Source organism: Bos mutus, chromosome 23, assembly GCF_027580195.1.
Source record: "Bos mutus isolate GX-2022 chromosome 23, NWIPB_WYAK_1.1, whole genome shotgun sequence".
In the NCBI taxonomy this organism is placed as follows: Eukaryota; Metazoa; Chordata; class Mammalia; order Artiodactyla; family Bovidae; genus Bos; species Bos mutus.
In genome coordinates this window covers 46,127,651-46,144,079 of record NC_091639.1, presented here as the reverse complement: position 1 = coordinate 46,144,079, position 16,429 = coordinate 46,127,651, and the positions used below count along the sequence as shown (strand labels likewise).

General features: G+C 40.4%; 1 protein-coding gene across 21 annotated transcripts in view; it reads left to right on the top strand.

Annotated features, from left to right (window-relative positions):
* DST (dystonin) overlaps nucleotides 1-16,429 on the top strand; it is a 516,386-nt gene that overhangs the window by 465,456 nt on the left and 34,501 nt on the right. For all 21 annotated transcript variants that reach the window (XM_070361385.1, XM_070361379.1, XM_070361397.1 and 18 more), the window contains 11 exons: nucleotides 553-779; nucleotides 2,257-2,379; nucleotides 2,503-2,604; nucleotides 4,758-4,859; nucleotides 7,508-7,681; nucleotides 7,992-8,147; nucleotides 10,709-10,906; nucleotides 11,235-11,363; nucleotides 14,013-14,183; nucleotides 15,008-15,163; nucleotides 15,350-15,556. In XM_070361385.1, coding sequence (XP_070217486.1) covers nucleotides 553-779; nucleotides 2,257-2,379; nucleotides 2,503-2,604; nucleotides 4,758-4,859; nucleotides 7,508-7,681; nucleotides 7,992-8,147; nucleotides 10,709-10,906; nucleotides 11,235-11,363; nucleotides 14,013-14,183; nucleotides 15,008-15,163; nucleotides 15,350-15,556 — 1,745 coding nt within the window. The remainder of the gene's footprint in view (nucleotides 1-552; nucleotides 780-2,256; nucleotides 2,380-2,502; nucleotides 2,605-4,757; nucleotides 4,860-7,507; nucleotides 7,682-7,991; nucleotides 8,148-10,708; nucleotides 10,907-11,234; nucleotides 11,364-14,012; nucleotides 14,184-15,007; nucleotides 15,164-15,349; nucleotides 15,557-16,429) is intronic.

Below are 16,429 nucleotides of genomic sequence, written 5' to 3'. Positions count from 1 at the left end.
GCGTGTCCTCGTTACTGACTGCATTAACTAATGTAACGGGTACCCGATCCCACAGCCACAGAAATGGCCACCAGGGTCCTAAGCTGACACCTTAAAGGTCTGGCCTGGGGTTGAAAGGAAGAGCTTGTGCACAGGTCAATGGAAATTCATGGTAAGGGAATGCTAGAAGGGAACTCAAAATACGTGTCCTACTTCGTTACATTCCAGGGATTGCATGGACATCTCTATTCTTGATTTGGAGAGCATAAAGAATAGACTAAACCTCTTTTGGAAGTAGGGCCAGCCTTGGTGAACTCAGGTCTCCCCTGAGCTCCGGTGCCTCTGAGCATTGTCCTGTGTCAGGAGGACTTGGTTCATAAGGAACAGGACACCCTCGTGAACTGCATTTGTCTGGAAAGGCCACTGGGCCCGGGGATACCCACTAGATGGGCTCAACCCACATTTGGCCCAGGTTTAGATCCTTGGCAGACAGAATTGTGATTCCTGTGTGAGCTAGAAAGTTGTGCTTTTTTGATAAGGAAGTGTGTCTTCTCGATACTCTTCTGCTCGTAGCTGTTCAGGATAAGCTCGACCAGATGGTGTTCATCTGGGAGAACATCCACGTGCTGGTGGAGGAGCGGGAGGCCAAGCTGCTGGACGTGATGGAGCTGGCGGAGAAGTTCTGGTGTGATCACCTGTCCCTGGTGGTCACCACGAAAGACACACAGGACTTCATCCGCGACCTGGAGGACCCGGGCATCGACCCCTCCGTGGTGAAGCAGCAGCAGGAAGCAGCGGAGGTGAGCCGAGTCTCCCTTAAAGTTAAGAGAACAAGGCGTAGCGGCATGAATGCTGGGTTCCTTTAGTGTAAATATTTGGAATTATGCTGTTAAGACTGATACTTGACTCTGAAAGTGGAATGCACAGGATGTAGTACGGGAAAGAGTCCCCCCTCAGGTTTCCCTTGGAGAATGTGTATTTAGAAAGTTTCTCTCCGTCCCCGCTGCTTCTGCCTCACTGCTGGGCCTTGTCATGTCCTTTTTGTCTACAAAAGGAATCCAAGAGGCAGCCCCACCTGCAGTCTCTCTCCCTCCAGCCTCTAAGCTTACTGCCCATTGTCCTCTAGACCCGCTCTTGCTGTCCTGCGGCTTCAGAAGCCCTTGGAGGATTGCATCCATTACCCAGTATCCAGGTCACCTGGAACATAGGATCAGCCCTTTCCACCCCAGCCTAGCCCAGGCCTATGTTTCCAAAGCCACCTTTTTCTCCTCTCCTTTCCCCAGCTCCTTCTCCAAAGCAGCTTTGTTCTTTCTAGCATCTGCATTTTGCACATTTTGTTTCCTCGCCCTGGGATGCCTCTCCTGACATGCCTCTGGTGAATCTCACTCAGACTCCGAGGCTCGGGTGGATTGTCACCCTCCACCCTCTCGTATACTCAGCTGAGTCAGTCTGTTCCCATAGCACTCGCCTCAGTCCCAAGACTGCAGAGGGTGACTTCCTGTTGGCGGTACCTCTGTCTTTCCTGATGGACTTGGAGCCCCTTCTCCCTGTGTCTCCGATGCCTGGTTTGGGACTTGGTTCATCCGTGGTCAATAAATGCATCTTGAATGAATAAATGTAGTTAACCAAGAAAATGAAAGCAAAGATAGATTATTGCATATACTTTTTTTAAAAAAACAAGTATTTGTTTTATTTTTTAATTATTTATTTTAACTGGAGGATAGTTGCCTTACGATATTGTGATGGTTTTGCCATACAGCAACATGAATTGGCATTTCCGTCATAGGTTTTGTTTTGTTTTTGTACTTTACGTGTCCTAGGATAAAACTGAAAATCCAGAGTTAGATTATTCTACACCTGGTAACTAAGCAAATACATTAATTTGTGTGACGTCTTTAAGGTTATATTATACTTGTGTCTGTTTTAAGTGTGTATTGCCAAACTCATTGGTTTAAAAGACAAAACATATTTTCATGCTTTTCAGTACTGTTGATATTTTTTTAAAAAAACTTATTCTGTTATGTGTTACATGGAATTATTTCCTAAATATTGTCTTTATAATAAACACTTGACATTTGTTCCTTCAAAGGACACTTGTTCTTGGTTTTTCTATTGTTGAAAAAATTTAGTGCAGAAACTTAGAAAACAGGTGGAAAGAAAATAAAAATTGATTCTCATCCCGTTTCCTAGAGACAACTGCCATCAATGTCTGTGTGCATTTTTTTGGTTTCACTGTGGTTTGGCTTAAAACACTAAGGCTGCCATTTCTTATTCTAGGTCATAAGGGAGGAGATAGATGGATTGCAGGAAGAGCTGGACATGGTTATTAACCTCGGTTCTGAACTCATTGCTGCGTGTGGGGAGCCTGACAAGCCCATTGTCAAAAAAAGTATAGACGAGGTACAGCCCCCATTCCTAGCTCATCAGATGGTTTTTAAAAGGATTTTGCTAATTAAAGCATGTTTGATAGTAGTTGAAAATTTACCATATGACACTGAAAGAGTTCTGATATTTACATTGTAGCTAAATTCAGCATGGGATTCTCTCAACAAAGCTTGGAAAGATCGGGTAGACAGACTTGAGGAGGCGATGCAGACTGCCGTTCAGTACCAGGATGGACTGCAGGTAAGGCTTACAGCGTGTGCTGGAGGGGAGGGTTCAGATTAAACGATGCTCACAAATTCACGCGTTGGTATTGCCCCGTAGCTGCAGGTGTGATACTGTCAACTCACCTGCTTCGATTCGTGCTGTGTCTTTTCAAAGAGATTTCTGACACTGGAGATACATACAGATTTATAGACGCCCCTTTACACACATTCAGTGAAATTTACTTTGGAAAAAAAAATATTTTAACTTTTTAAGGTGAAAGTCACAGTATTTTTCATAAATGTCTCAACCCCAGACAGTGAAGTGGAGCTGAGTCTGAGTTCTGCCCTGGAGTTGAGTGGAGTCAGATGAAAGGGGTAAACACTGTCTAAAAATATCACCAAGTGTATGTAGCTCAAGTCAGACATAAAGAAATGTGATTTGAAGCCAGTGTTCCTGGTGAACTAAAATAGATTTCTATTTTATTAGGTCATAATCAGTCATGTAAAAAGTGTTTTCTTCTTTTCTGTGTATATAATCCCTTTTAATGGTGGTTTTTCACATCCCTCACAGATTCTCATTCAGTTCACTAACCAGTTTTTTAGTTTATTCTTTACATTAAAAATTCTCCTATCAGTTGAAGCCAACTCAGGGATCTTTCTCTCCCTATTTTCCTTAACGTTGTTCCATTTCCTGACAAGGCTTCAGCCTTCATCCAACCATATGGAAAAGGCCTCTCTAAGTATTTCCATAGCACCAAGAGAATATTATTTGCAAAGCTCAGATGAGGACATCTTTTCCCTTTGACTAGGCCACTTCATTTCTAAATTTACAAAAATAAATATCACAAGCCTGGCTTTATGCCAGCTGAGAAGTATTTTGAACCTTGTAAATATATTTTAAAAAATTCACCACAAGGGACACCTTACTATCATTCTCCTGCCTTTCTTTTTAAACCAGTGTGATCATTTATTGGTTGGGTATCAGCAGCCAATAACCTGTCAGGCTCCAGCTCTGTCTGCGTGCCAGCGGGTGATTCTCACATCTGTTTGGCGGGTCCCTGGGACTGTGTCCTCTCCCTGGGCTGGAGATGGCACTGCCATCAATAGCCCCGGGGGGTCAAGGTCCCAGCTGGACACTGAGGCTACTCTCATCACTACTGATAGAAAAACAAGGCCCTTCAGAGGTCCCGCTGGTCCTGGGTCAGTAGCCTCACCTTGGGGATGAAGGGCAGTGAGGCACTGAACTGTATGTAGCTCAGTGTCCAAAGCTGAAGACACTCCCTCCAGAGGTTTCAGAGCTTGATTGTTAAGTAAAACACAGTTTGTTTCCCAAATTGTTGCTTAACCTCTCAGGGCTTGTACCAAAGTTTTTTCCCCCTGACTGTATGTCCTGGCAACTTCATTAAGTGGCACAATAATTTTGTATATTCAGTACCTGAAGAAAAAGTAAGTAGAGCCTTTTTAGAATATTTATATTGCATAAAAAGAATAAGAATTATAGGAGATTTTGCAGGTTTTTTGCAGTTAATAATGCTGGTCTTAATCATTATATGTGTAGGATTTTAATGCTAATCTAAATAATACATAAGAGTTTACTTGAGACAAATTGTTTCAAGTGCCTAGCAGTCAACTTCTTGATTATTTGAATCAATAGGATGGGTTTGAATCTTTTTCTTTCAGTATATTTATGCAGTCTGCCTTTTAGGCAGACATAAAAGAGGACAGAATTTTATTCTGTGTGGTAACTTTATAAAACTTTTTTTCAAATAGACTTTTCTTAAGTTCTGGATATTCTAAGATTCTGTTCGAGGTAGAATTCCTTCTTCAAATTTGTTGTTGTTTTTTTTTTTTCTTCGTTTTTTTTTTTTTTTTAATTTTTATTTAATTAGTATACATGTGTTCCCCATCCTGAACCCTCCTCCCTCCTCCCTCCCCATACCATCCCTCTGGGTCGTCCCAGTGCACCAGCCCCAAGCATCCAGCATCGTGCATTGAACTACAAAAATGGAGATTTCATCTATTTCATATCTGGAATAACTGTTCCAGTATATTACCACTTACTTTTTTTTTTTATAAAACAGGCTCATTGCTTAATATATAGATTTATGATTATACTTCTCTCTCACAGTTGAGGTGGTGTAGTAGCTTCAAATATACTGTTATAATAATGTGACCTTGTGTGTTTTTCAGGCATTATTTGACTGGGTAGATATCGCAGGTGGCAAATTGGCTTCCATGTCTCCAATTGGAACGGATCTTGAAACCGTCAAGCAGCAGATTGAGGAGCTAAAGGTATGGTAAGGGCTGAGAAATCCACCAGGCACGTTGCGTTCTTAGGTTCTTGATTCATGGGACGCTTTGTGCAGATTTTTCTATGTTACATAATTGAAGTGCTTTATTTTGATTATGTAACTGGTTTACTATAGTGCCTGCACCTAATAAGCTGTGTATAAGTCATTCAATAAAGGATACAAAATACTAGTAGTATTTCTTACCAAAGCAATACTGGTTTATTATAGAAAAATTCGAAAATGCAGATAAGCAGACTAAAATGTTATATACCAAGTGGCAGGCACTCTTAAATTTTGATTTATAGCCTTACAGATGTCCTCATGTTGAGAGTAGGATAAGGTATGCGTGTGTGTGTGTGTGTTTTACATATTACCTATGTATACTATACTGTTGGGCTTTCCTGGTGGCTCAGACTGTAAAGAATCCGCCTGCAGTGCTGGAGACCTGGGTTTGATCCCTGGGTCAGGACGATCCACTGGAGAAAGGAATGGCTACCCACTCCAGTATTCTTGCCTGCAAATTCCCATGGACAGAAGAGCCTGGCATGGCAGGCAACAGTCAGAAAGAGTCGCACACGACTGAGCAACTAACACTTTCACACACTATACTGTAAAGATTTTAGAACTGAATTATTCCGTACCATGCTGTAGTCACTGATACATACATTGGCTTCCCCGATGGCTTAGCGGGTAAAGAATCTGCCTGCAATGCAGGAGACACAGGTTCGATCCGTGGGTCAGGAAGATCCCCTGGAGAAGGAAGTGGCAATGACCACCAGTATTCTTGCCTGGAGAATTCCATGGACAGAGGGGCCTGGCGGGCGGGCTACAGTCCATGGGTTCACAAAGAGTTTGACACAACTGAGGGAGTGTGTGCGTGCACACACATACATGCACACGCACGCGCACACACACACACACACACGCATATACAGCAACGCTTCTGTTTTCTTCCTTGTTCAGAATAATTCAGTTAGTCTCATAGGCCGAAGGAGGATCCTGTGAGTGGATGGGATCACAGTGTTTCCCCAAATGTTTGTTCTGTAGATATTTGTTGTTTCCCATCTGCTTTCCTTTGTAATCTTTTTTCCTTTGTGGCTCTTGATCTCCAGCTGTGAAAATGGCTGGGCCATTTCCTCCACTGATGCTCCTTTATCAAAGTAGGGGCAGCATTTCCTCCCGAGGTTTAAGTCTTCCTCTGCAGAGGCATCGTGCCCCTTTCCATCAGTGCTACTACATTTTCACATAAAGTTACTATCTGGCTTTAGAAATGTAGCATTTTCCTCTCTGAGTGTGATATAGAATATTTTGGTTAGAAAAAAAAATTGTTTCTTTTTAAGAACTTTACTCTTACCATCATTATTAGATTGTGATTTTTTTTTTCACTCTGTCTGCTCCTGTAGTAAACACATGATATCCTTTATATACAATTACAGATGTGCAGGGTTTGTGCATTTTACATATGTCTCAGTGGTTTGCATATAGCAGACTAGGTGGAGTGGTTGCCTTGGAATCAGGTATCTGAAATTGCACCCCCTTTAATCCACTTACCAGCCAAATGGTGTTATCTAACTGTTCTCACTTCTGTGTCCCCAGCTTAGTTGAGGATAAAGTGAATTTCTTTAGAAGTTTATTGAGAACACCTTGACTCTAGCAAATGTTCACTGTGCGTTTGCTTTTAATTATTATTTTAATTTGCTTGAAAAAAATGAAGCGACTGCTTAGCTCATTAATCATTTACTCTTTAATTATTTACTATTAGAGATTAAACTCAATACTTTATGAAAGGACAGTTTCCTATTACAAGTAACCCCTGGCGAACTTGTATTAGTTGGCAAAGCTAGGATGATTACATACATGTCATTAAGCACCAGGAGAGAGGAATGTTATTCTGAGTCATCACTGGTTGAGCCATAGGATAAATAAATATTAATAAGCACAGCATGGGAGGGAATTCCCTGGCAGTCCAGTGGTTAGGACTTAGCACTCTCTCGGCCAGGGCCTGGGCTTGATCCCTGATCCCTGGTCGGGAAACAGATCCCACAAGCTACGTAGCACGGCCAAGGAGAAAAAGAAGAATAATAATTAAAAAACAGAACAGCATGGCTGCAGAAAACATACGATGTTGAGTGAATGCAAGATGCATGTGTGCTTTGAGCAGGAAATTAAGTTTGTTAGAGATTTTTTCCCCTGGGTTTCATATATGCAAGTATATATTTTGTTTTATTCTTTCCTGTAGCTTCAAAACATTTATTAAATATGTGTAATCAGACACTGAAAGAAGTTCATCGTTGAAATTTGTTTGCTCTTTATTGTGGAGACAGAAGTGAAATAACCAAACTATAAAAACATTGTTTTCATCAGATTATGTTGAATAATGAAAAAGATTAATTTTTTAAATTAATTTTTATTTTATATTGTAATACAGTTGATTTACAATGTTGCGTTAGTTTCAGGTGTGAGAAAATTTCCTTTTATCTATGCCTTTTTTTTTTAATCAGTAAACCCTGTATTAGATTTTTATTCCTCTTCCGCCCTCCCCAATATGAAGTATGAATTAGAATAAAGATCTAACCCATAGAATTTTGGTTTAAAAAGTTAGTGATGTGTGACAAATTTTCCTTATATGTCTCTTTTTTTAAAAAACAGCAATTTAAGTCAGAGGCATATCAACAGCAGATAGAAATGGAGAGACTAAACCATCAGGCAGAGCTTCTGCTGAAGAAAGTAACAGAAGAAAGTGACAAACACACTGTTCAGGACCCACTGATGGAGCTGAAGTTGATATGGGACAGTCTGGATGAGAGAATCATCAACAGACAGGTAAATACCAATTTCAAGGTCGTATATTAATGTAAAATAACTATTAAAAAGTAAAATAAGGTGTTCCTGGATACAAACTTTGAAAACCCTTACATTCACTTGTTTCCTTAGAATTTTTCCTGCTTTTCATGCCATTAAAAAAATTTTTTTTCAAACTTAAAATGTAGGAGGATGTGTGATTGGGTTCATTGGCTTTGTCTGTAGACCTCTGCAGCATGGAGCAATCATTTGTTCACTTGTGTTTTATAAACGTGGGCCGTCTGTCCTGTTGGACATGTGGGTTGATCATCTTCCACCCCTCTGTCTGCAGCACAAGCTGGAGGGCGCCCTGTTAGCGCTGGGGCAGTTCCAGCACGCCCTGGACGAGCTGCTGGCCTGGCTCACGCACACCGAGGGCTTGCTCGGCGAACAGAAGCCTGTTGGAGGAGACCCCAAGGCCATCGAAATTGAACTCGCCAAGCATCACGTATGTGGCTGTTACTCCATTGTCTGTTTTCTTCTCTCTGCGTTTCTAGGGTCACCAGATGTTTCTGGTCTGTTTCTTTTTTAGGCATTTTATGGTTTTGACCCAAGTTTCTATTTGACATCTGCAACATAAGCACATTCCTTAAAAGATGATAGTCAAAATGTTTTTCTCATTGGTCAAGGTAGTTATTCTCCAAAATAGCAAGAATGGGGAATTTCTGACTAAATTTTAGGAGGGCTGCGAGACCAACACTGGAGGGTTTAAATTTCTGATTACCCCTGTCCTTGGATGACATCGTTTTACAAGTAGTTGAGAACAGCCTGACGAGTCAGTTTTCTTACAGGCTATTGTGTGTTCCCTCCGGTCACCCTTCCCTTCACGTGTCTCCATTGTGCTTTTAGGCTTGTCGCCTATTTCTGTCTATCTCTCTAATCATGTTGGAGCTTATCCTTGTGTTTCTTTCTCTACTTTTCACTGGCTTTTTGTATCTCGTAGTCTTTTTCTTTCAGAGTTAGCCTTTTAAAAGTGTTTGTTATGTTGAGAAGAGTTTTTACATTTCCTGTGCTTGATTGAAAGCTTATAAATGGAAAATGTTTGCCTTGAGATATATGCAAAAGAGTTTCATATTTTTGTCATCTTTGTGACACTGGTTAATAATTCTTGGTGGAAAATTCCATCCATCTTAGTCAAGTCATGAGGCTTAATGAATAAAAGTTATGCCCCGTAGAGTTGATCCCGACATTAAGCAGGCTCTCACTCCAGTACTCTTGCCTGGAAAATCCCAGGGACAGAGGAGCCTGGTAGGCTGCAGTCCATGGGGTTGCTAAGAGTCGGACACAACTGAGCGACTTCACTTTCACTTTTCACTTTCATGCATTGGAGGAGGAAAGGGCAACCCACTCCAGTGTTCTTGCCTGGAGAATCCCAGGGACGGCGGGGCCTGGTGGGCTGCCATCTGTGGGGTCGCACAGAGTCGGACATGACTGAAGCGACTTAGCAGTAGCAGCAGCATAGAACTTTTAACATTCACATTATGTGGTATCTTATCCTGATCTTAATAAGTTTTCCTTGATTATCATATTGAAACATTTAATTATTTTACATATTAACACCATTTTAAAATAATAGGTTTCTAGCACTTTAAGGTCATAATGTACAGTCTTTGATTATTCTTGCTTAATTCCTCTTCGTTTATGTGTTTCCTTGCAGTAATTGTTCCCTAATGTAAATTTTTCTTCTGTTTTTCCCTGGAGAAAGGGAGGGGATATTCTCATCTCTGTCCTGCCTTGTGCTCTGGTTCCTAGGCCGTGGCTTATATAGCGGGACTCCGAACATTTATAAGAATGACTTTTATAGAATTATCATTTGCTTTTATTATGAAAATATTGAGCTCTTAGCTTTTGAAAGTGGCTCCTACTGTTACCGTATCAAAATACCTGCTGCTTATAAAGATCACTCCTTACTCAGCTGACTTTATAGCTTTTGAAAAACCCTCCCTCGCCAGATGCCCCAGAACCCGAGTGAATGGAGTCAGAGAACAGTGATCACAGGTGGTTCGTGCCCTTGGCTGAAATCCTCCTGATCTGGGGTTCCCAGGGTGGGACATCCCACCCAGGATAACACACAGTGCTCTTCTTCTTTGCAACACACATCTGAGTGTAGAAAAGGATTGTCACAGACTTTTGCTAAAAATAGAGGAAGATTTCTTCTGGTTTCCAAAAACATAGCACAGTCTTCATGAAAGGAAACTATTCCTGAGCTGTTATTTGTTCTTTAAAATTCTTTTAGCCTTGCAGTTGCTTTCTGCACTTACCACTCTTGTCCATGTTAATGCATCTAAGTGTTATTAATCTGTCCTTATATTCCCACCGGATAATAGAATAGGAAGGTATTATGCACTGGGGTCTGCTGTGGGCATTTTACGTGTGTATTTTCTAGTAAGAGAACAACTAAATGGAGTGCTGGGCTCATGCATTCCCAGTGGATGGTGAAATCTCTTTCCCTTTAATAGTAGAGCCTCCTGGGGTTCCTGTCAACTTAAGAGTTAATTCTGGCACCCTTAAAACCTGAGATGATAAAAGAATATTCTATGATCATCATTTGTTTACTTTTTAAGAGTACTAATTGTAAGACATGGGAATGTATTCATTTTATGTTCAAATATATATCAGTATATTAATATATGTTTGAAGTTGTTTACCCAAGACATGGAAATTAAGTTCAATTAAAATGAGCTTGAATCAAATGAATATTTTTGAGTCTTTTAACTATAATCTCTAGATAATGTCATCAGTTGCAAAGCTGTTCTGATGGGAAGCACAAGCAGTGTTCTCACCACAATCATTTCAGGGGATGTTGGTAGATTGAAAATAATACTCATCAAAGCTGCAAAGCTAAGGGGAAAGAAGTCCACCATTTTAAAAAGTTCACAATATTAAAATTCTGTGTATATGATGTTTTAATTTCAAAAGGTTTCCTAACCAGGAAATAAAACAATTGCGTTAGAAGCGATAATAGTATATGACAAACTAGCAAACATAGTGTTATTGGAATGTTTTCAGGTGCTCCAGAATGATGTGTTAGCTCATCAATCCACTGTGGAAGCCGTGAATAAAGCAGGAAATGACCTAATTGAATCAAGTGCAGGAGAAGAAGCGAGCAGCCTTCAGAACAAGCTGGAGGTTTTGAATCAACGCTGGCAAAATGTTTTGGAAAAAACAGAACAAAGGAAGCAGCAGCTGGATGCTGCCTTGCGCCAGGTGAATAAGGGGATAAATCCTGAAACCTTCCGTAGTCTTCAAGATCAAGATGGCATGGCCTTCTCTGACTGGTTTTCAGACCCCTGTTTCGTGTTTATACCTTGGGGAGAGGAGTAAAAATAAGTGGGATAAAGGCGCAGAGCTGAAGAGAAGGCAGCTTTGTAGCTCTTAGCCTGGTGGTCTGATCTCCTGACGAAGAAGGGCAGGTGGTCCAGGGGCCCCTGCCGTTGTTCAGAGTGCATGGCGAGGCTTAGCAGGCTGCTTAAGCTTTGTTTGTGGCTTCAAAGTGACCATATATGGGACCTGTCTTGAACCTCTCTCACTCCAGGCCAAAGGGTTCCACGGTGAAATTGAGGATCTGCAGCAGTGGTTGACCGACACCGAGCGGCATCTGTTAGCATCCAAGCCTCTGGGAGGTTTACCAGAAACAGCCAGGGAGCAGCTCAATGCCCACTTGGTAACTCTGTTGTTTCCTCCAGCTCTGGCCTCAGGTTAAGAAATTGACCATTTTGTATAGGCCCTGGTGGTAAATAAACCGTAGGGGAAGGTTTAAAGGCTGTCCAGTTTTGTAGCAGAAATGTAAGTGGTTGACACTCTGTTGATTAAATGTTGATTGAATTTTTAAAGTCAGAATCTCTGTTTTAAAGTGTAGTGTGTCAATATATGAAAAACAGGTTTTAGAAGTTTAGGCATTTTTTTAGAAGCAAATCTTCCCCCATAAAATGATAAACTTTTATGGATAGTAATAGGGTAAATTTTAAACTGTGGTGCCTTGAGTGAAAATAAAAATCCCAAAAGGAATCAGAATGAACTGAAAAAGTATTGCTGTGAACATGAGATGCTCACTGAGTTTCACAGAAGGCTAGAAGATGTGTTCTTGTCCTGTGAAGACAGAGTGACTTATTTGCTCCTTTGAACATTGGTGGGGCAGTACCTTCAACCTCACAGCCACCAGGTTTGGACAAGAGGACGCTTGTTTTTCACTGTCTGTCCTGTCCCCGAGCAGTGCCTCCTGCCTGCGGGCTGTTCCCACTCAGACTGTAGCCCTGTCCTCTCTTAAGGATAAGGAAGAAAAATAATGAACTTGAGATTCTGACTTTCTATCATGGCAGTATGGAAACATTTGACTGTCTCTGATCCTTGCCTATTCATTTCCCATCGTAATTCTACTCCAAAAGTTGTAAGAGAAAGCAGTGTGTTGCAGGTGTTGGAAACTAACCCTCTTAATTTTTATATTTATGAATTTGCATCATAAATCTTTTTTAATATTCTAATGCTTACAGTTAGCATCTTAAGAAATTAAAGCAGAAGTACTTAAGGGTTTGGCAAAAGGAATGGTCCATTGTTTGTGAAAATCTGTCCTCTCTAGTAATTCTCGTGTTACTGTAAAGTCCTACTAATAAAGCTGCACTTATTGGGGATAATTTTGCATTTGATGATTTGGAGAGGAAGTGCCATCCTGTAGGTGCTGTGAAGAAATACAGCAGAGGTAACATTTGTTACACAGCGGCTGTGAGCAGTTAAAATGAATCCTGTTAGTCCAGTAGAGAATTTTCTAGAGTCTATTTTCCTTGTTTTAGAAAATTATTGTGTATGTGGTTTTGTTGTTATATGTTGGGTTTTGGGTGCCACAGGAGACTCATTTGTTCACTGAAAAAGTAGTTGACTAACTTGGGAGTGCTTGTCTTTTCCATAAATCTGGCCATCTTCCAGTTATCTCCTTACTTCCCAAGAAGTACCTGCATAGCTGTCACAGTCCAACAAGTATAAGTTTAATGAATTCTTGAGCAAACATGCTTGAGATGTTTGTCTAATAACAGCTATTTTTTAAATGTTAATTTAGAAGAATGTAAAGGAAAAGTTGGAAAGCAAAGGACTTATCTTTAGAATATTTTATTTTAGAAAAATATCACATATCATCATGTCTGGTTTGGGTAGGATATTTAAAATGAATTTGCTGATATAATTTGCTAGATTATAAAATTCCATGATTTAAGGAATTCTAAAGAGTCATTGATTTTCATAATACTGTTTTAGTCATGTTCTTTTGAGTTCGTTCTCTTATACGTGAAGAAACCTAGAAAACTTGTGCTATTACTATTTCCTGAGATTTAGCAATATTTAGAAGCTTTGCTCTGATTAGATGATATTGTAAATATGTTTAGAGGGGGATTTTTGTAAATATGTTTAGATGATACTATAAATATGTTTAGAGAGGAACTTCTTAAGGTTTTAGAAATTACAAAGTGTTGAGGCAATAAAGTTCTAAAATTAGTAGTGATTGTCGCACATCCTTATGAATATACTAAAACACTGACTTCTAGACTTTAAAAAGGTGATTTTTATGGACTGTATCTCAATTTTTAAAATTATAAAATTGAAAGTGTTAGATAGTATATAATTTTTCAGTGAGAACTATGGTTTGATTTATATTAAATCAAATCAATGGAATAGAACTGGTCTTATTTATTACATGAATACAACTATTGTTTCATTGATCTTCCATCCTGAATCCGTTTAAGGAGTATTTTTTATATTCTTTGTAGAAGATACACACTGCATTCTAGTTGAAAACTTTTAAAATGTTATACGAGAGAAGAATATTATATTCATAGGGCCACAAGCCTGGCTTCTGTGATTTCAAAGTCTGAATCATTAACTTTTGTCTTACTATACTGGGTCTTTCCTTCTATCCACTGTAAGTCTTCTGAGCATAGAATTATGTTATACAAAAAATATCATAGTTGCTGTCTCATGTCCCAGGGAGAGACTTAGAGAACCCATTTTACAGAGAGGAAGTTGAGGCTCTCTGAGGTTACGTTATGCACCCAGGGTCACAGAGCTGATTGGTTACTGTACGCTGTAACCTTTTGTAGTAGCAATAGTTTAAAATATTGACATATGTGAGATAGATTGATGACAATAGCCCCATTTCTAGGATTTCTTGGTAGAAACAGTATGACTGTACAGTTAGGTGTTCTTTGAATATAGCCGGAAGTTCGAGTGTCAGGGTTATTTGTGAGCTGCATGAATTGATAATGTGGAAAAAGAACTCAGAGTTTGTTGTCTTAAAAGTGATATAATTTGGGGGAATATCTCCATTTAGGAAATCTGTGCTGCCTTTGATGTTAAAGAAGAAACATATAAGAATCTGATGCAGAAAGGCCAGCAGATGCTTGCAAGATGCCCCAAATCAGCAGAGACAAATATTGACCAAGACATAAATAACTTGAAAGAAAAGTGGGAATCGGTGGAAACGAAGCTCAATGAAAGGAAAGTATGTGCCTTGATGAATACTATAGAATGAATGTCTCAGTTTCGTTGCATGAGTCTGACCTTATCTCTGAGTAAAACGTCAGTGGAACTTTTAATGACTCGTGTTTAAATTTTCTTCGTATGCGTTTGGACATTAATGGGTTCTGAAAATAGTATTCTGTCTTAACATAGGAGAGCAGAGTTAAAGGAGCCTATTCAGACACAGATAGAGAAAGGTATATCATAGATCAAGTGTTACTAGATATAGTTTAAGCCTGTGAACCACTTGAATTCTGAGTAGTTAAATAATTTTAATCACACTTTTTAAGCAAAAGGCAGGCCATATGTAGGCTTGGGGTAGGGGGAGGGAGACCAAGAAAATGAAATGAATTGTATATATAAAAATAAGCACTTATGCAACAGAAATCTTTGAGAGGGAATTAAAAATATTAATCATATAAAAATGATAGGCTTGGAATACTAGATCATGTGCCTTCACCAACAGAGCATAATGTATATATATTTCATAGTATTTTGACCCCCAAAATGAGTTGTATGCATGTCAAATTTTCTTTTTCTACATTCTGCTTTGTAATTATGTTCTGTTGCAGATTGTTCCCAAGCCATAATTTTAATGTATATAAATTCTTTTTTACCTGCAGTGAGATGCTTCTCACTCTACTTGAAGGGGGTTAGCCAGTATTCAAAAACTGTCTGGGAGAGATGCAGAAATACACAGACTATGCAGAAATACAGCGTGGATGGAAAGGAGATCTGTCAGAGAGTGGTTACACTGGGGGAAAGCACCTTGAATACCACAGAATGCTCAATAATCCGTCTTTACAGGTTAAACTGGAAGAGGCTCTCACCTTGGCCATGGAGTTCCACAACTCCCTCCAGGACTTCATCAACTGGCTCACCCAGGCGGAGCAGACCCTCAACGTGGCTTCCCGGCCCAGCCTGATCTTGGACACTGTCTTGTTTCAAATCGATGAACACAAGGTAAAGCTGCAGCCCTGATGTAGAGCACTTAACTCTCAGACGTTTTTAGACACCAGGCTGTTTTAATGGGAAAAGCATACATTTGGTGGTTTGACTACTGTCTTTTGTCCTTTGAGACCAGCTCATCATCCCAGAAGCATTTCAAGATCCATTTTTCCTTACCATGCTTTTTTCTTTTTTGGAAAGGTCTTTGCCAATGAAGTCAATTCTCACCGAGAGCAGATCATAGAGCTGGACAAAACTGGAACCCACCTGAAATATTTCAGTCAGAAGCAAGATGTCGTTCTCATTAAGAATCTGCTTATCAGCGTACAGAGTCGCTGGGAGAAAGTGGTGCAGCGCTTAGTGGAGAGAGGAAGATCTTTGGATGAAGCAAGGAAGAGGGCCAAGCAGGTAAACCTCTGTAAAGATCCTCTGAACTCGGCAGTGACTCGGTTAGGTTATTAAATGGATGCTATGTTATTAAAGTCCTTTTATGGCAGGCTGTGCCTTGTGTAGCTGTCATGGCCTGGGGCCAAGGTGTTTATTTCCTACAAGGAGCGTGGCCTGAGTCTGGAGGATGACTTCACTTTCTGAGCTGGCAGCAGCCCCAAGCCCTGGGGATCAGCCTTGGAGGGACTGATCTTAGCTTGATCTCACTGATGGACCCTTATCATCAGGGCTCGAAAAGAGCCTCCATAGTTCTGTTGTTGGTTCTATTTGTTTTCTTTGTCCTTCCAGCATCCACTCAGAGTGAGGCAGTCTGCTATGGCTGTGTAGCTCTAAAACCAGGCTGTCTCCCCACGGGCCCCCACGCAGCTTTCTGAAGGTGTGCTCTGGGTCTGAGCTACTACCAGGGTCCTCTTCTCCTCTCCCAGTCTGTGCACTTGTTGGCAAGCCTTCCTTTCTTCTCTGGTTGGATACCGCTCCATCCGACTTTGAAATGAACTGTTTGAATCTTGGGGGGGCTGGTTTTTTAATCTAAAGAATCTCACAAGGAGCTTTTCTTCCTTCCTTTATCTGTCGTTAATATTCTGTTCTAGACTGAACGCTGAAAAGTACAGTGATACATTTCTGTACTCCAGGGAAGAAGGAAGATGCACCCCCCTGACTTGGCATATAGCTTTGATTTTTTACTAGGAACTTCTTGGAATAACATCTTTATCATGACTCTTTCTACCCCATTCATTTGCATTTGTCTGGCATTGGTGTTGGGCTTGGTTATTTGGGGAACGAGGTTCAGTTGGGTGATGCAGTAGATGACCTGGGAGTCCAGTGTTGGAGCAT